The 882-nt window shown below is 39.8% G+C and overlaps 1 protein-coding gene across 1 annotated transcript in view; it reads right to left on the reverse strand.

Moving 5' to 3' along the window:
* LOC103211144 (dynein axonemal heavy chain 5) overlaps positions 1-882 on the reverse strand; it is a 240,282-nt gene that overhangs the window by 114,545 nt on the left and 124,855 nt on the right. Inside the window, exon 20 of the mRNA XM_007957061.1 lies at positions 457-587. Coding sequence (XP_007955252.1) covers positions 457-587 — 131 coding nt within the window. The remainder of the gene's footprint in view (positions 1-456; positions 588-882) is intronic.

An 882-nucleotide genomic window follows, 5' to 3' on the forward strand; every position in this document is an offset into this window, starting at 1 on the left:
ATTGTGCTTGCACTATTCTTCAGATAGTGAACGATGAATGAAATGTAGCCTCTAAACACAAGATACATATAGACTCAAGAATGGAATTATAACAGTGTTATTAAAACACACTAAAGGAAAAGAATTAACACATGTAAGAAATGCAAGTATTTAAAGTTAGTTGAATTTTGCTTTTTATACTTACATATAGAATAACACCTAATATAGCACTTAGTCTACCTGGTTGCTTAATGGCCCCTCCCTCCCTTACTCTGGATATCAAATGCAAATTATTATTCATGTGAAAACTTCACGGTCATCTACAGAGGCTGAAAAGCAAAGATGGTAAGTCCACATTTACGATGGAAAATTATGATGATTCATTATAAGAAAAAATGCATCCTTAACTTCAGGTGGTCTCTGAGACTCTTGTTCAAAATCCATTTTAGAGTAAGTAAGTGAAACGGAGAAACATACCTTGTCAGAGTGATCTGGAAGGAAGAGTAGCCAGCAATGAATGAAGCCAATCTTGTCAAGCTCTGCTTCCCAGATCCGCCCACACCAACGAGGAGGGCGTTGCCCCGGGGAGTACGAATAACCCGAGAGATCTGTAACATGGAATAGAAAAGGCATGTATCTTTCAACATGTAAGTACTCCACTTTTTCAAATTTATTCAACATAAGCACAGGACCAAATGATCATTTTGGAAGATGTAGGTGTCCCTGGTAGCGCAGTGCCTAAGGCACTTGACTGGTAACCAGAAGGCTGGTGGTTCAAACCCACCAGCCACTCCTCAGAAGGAAAGTTGGGCAATCTATTTCCACAGTGATATTCCCTCAGATACCCAAGGAGGGGTCGCTATGAATTGGGTCCTACTTGACAGCATGTTAACAACAACAACA

This window comes from Orycteropus afer, unplaced genomic scaffold (genome assembly GCF_000298275.1).
Source record: "Orycteropus afer afer isolate SDZICR_OR568_19922 unplaced genomic scaffold, OryAfe1.0 scaffold00700, whole genome shotgun sequence".
NCBI lineage: Eukaryota > Metazoa > Chordata > Mammalia > Tubulidentata > Orycteropodidae > Orycteropus > Orycteropus afer.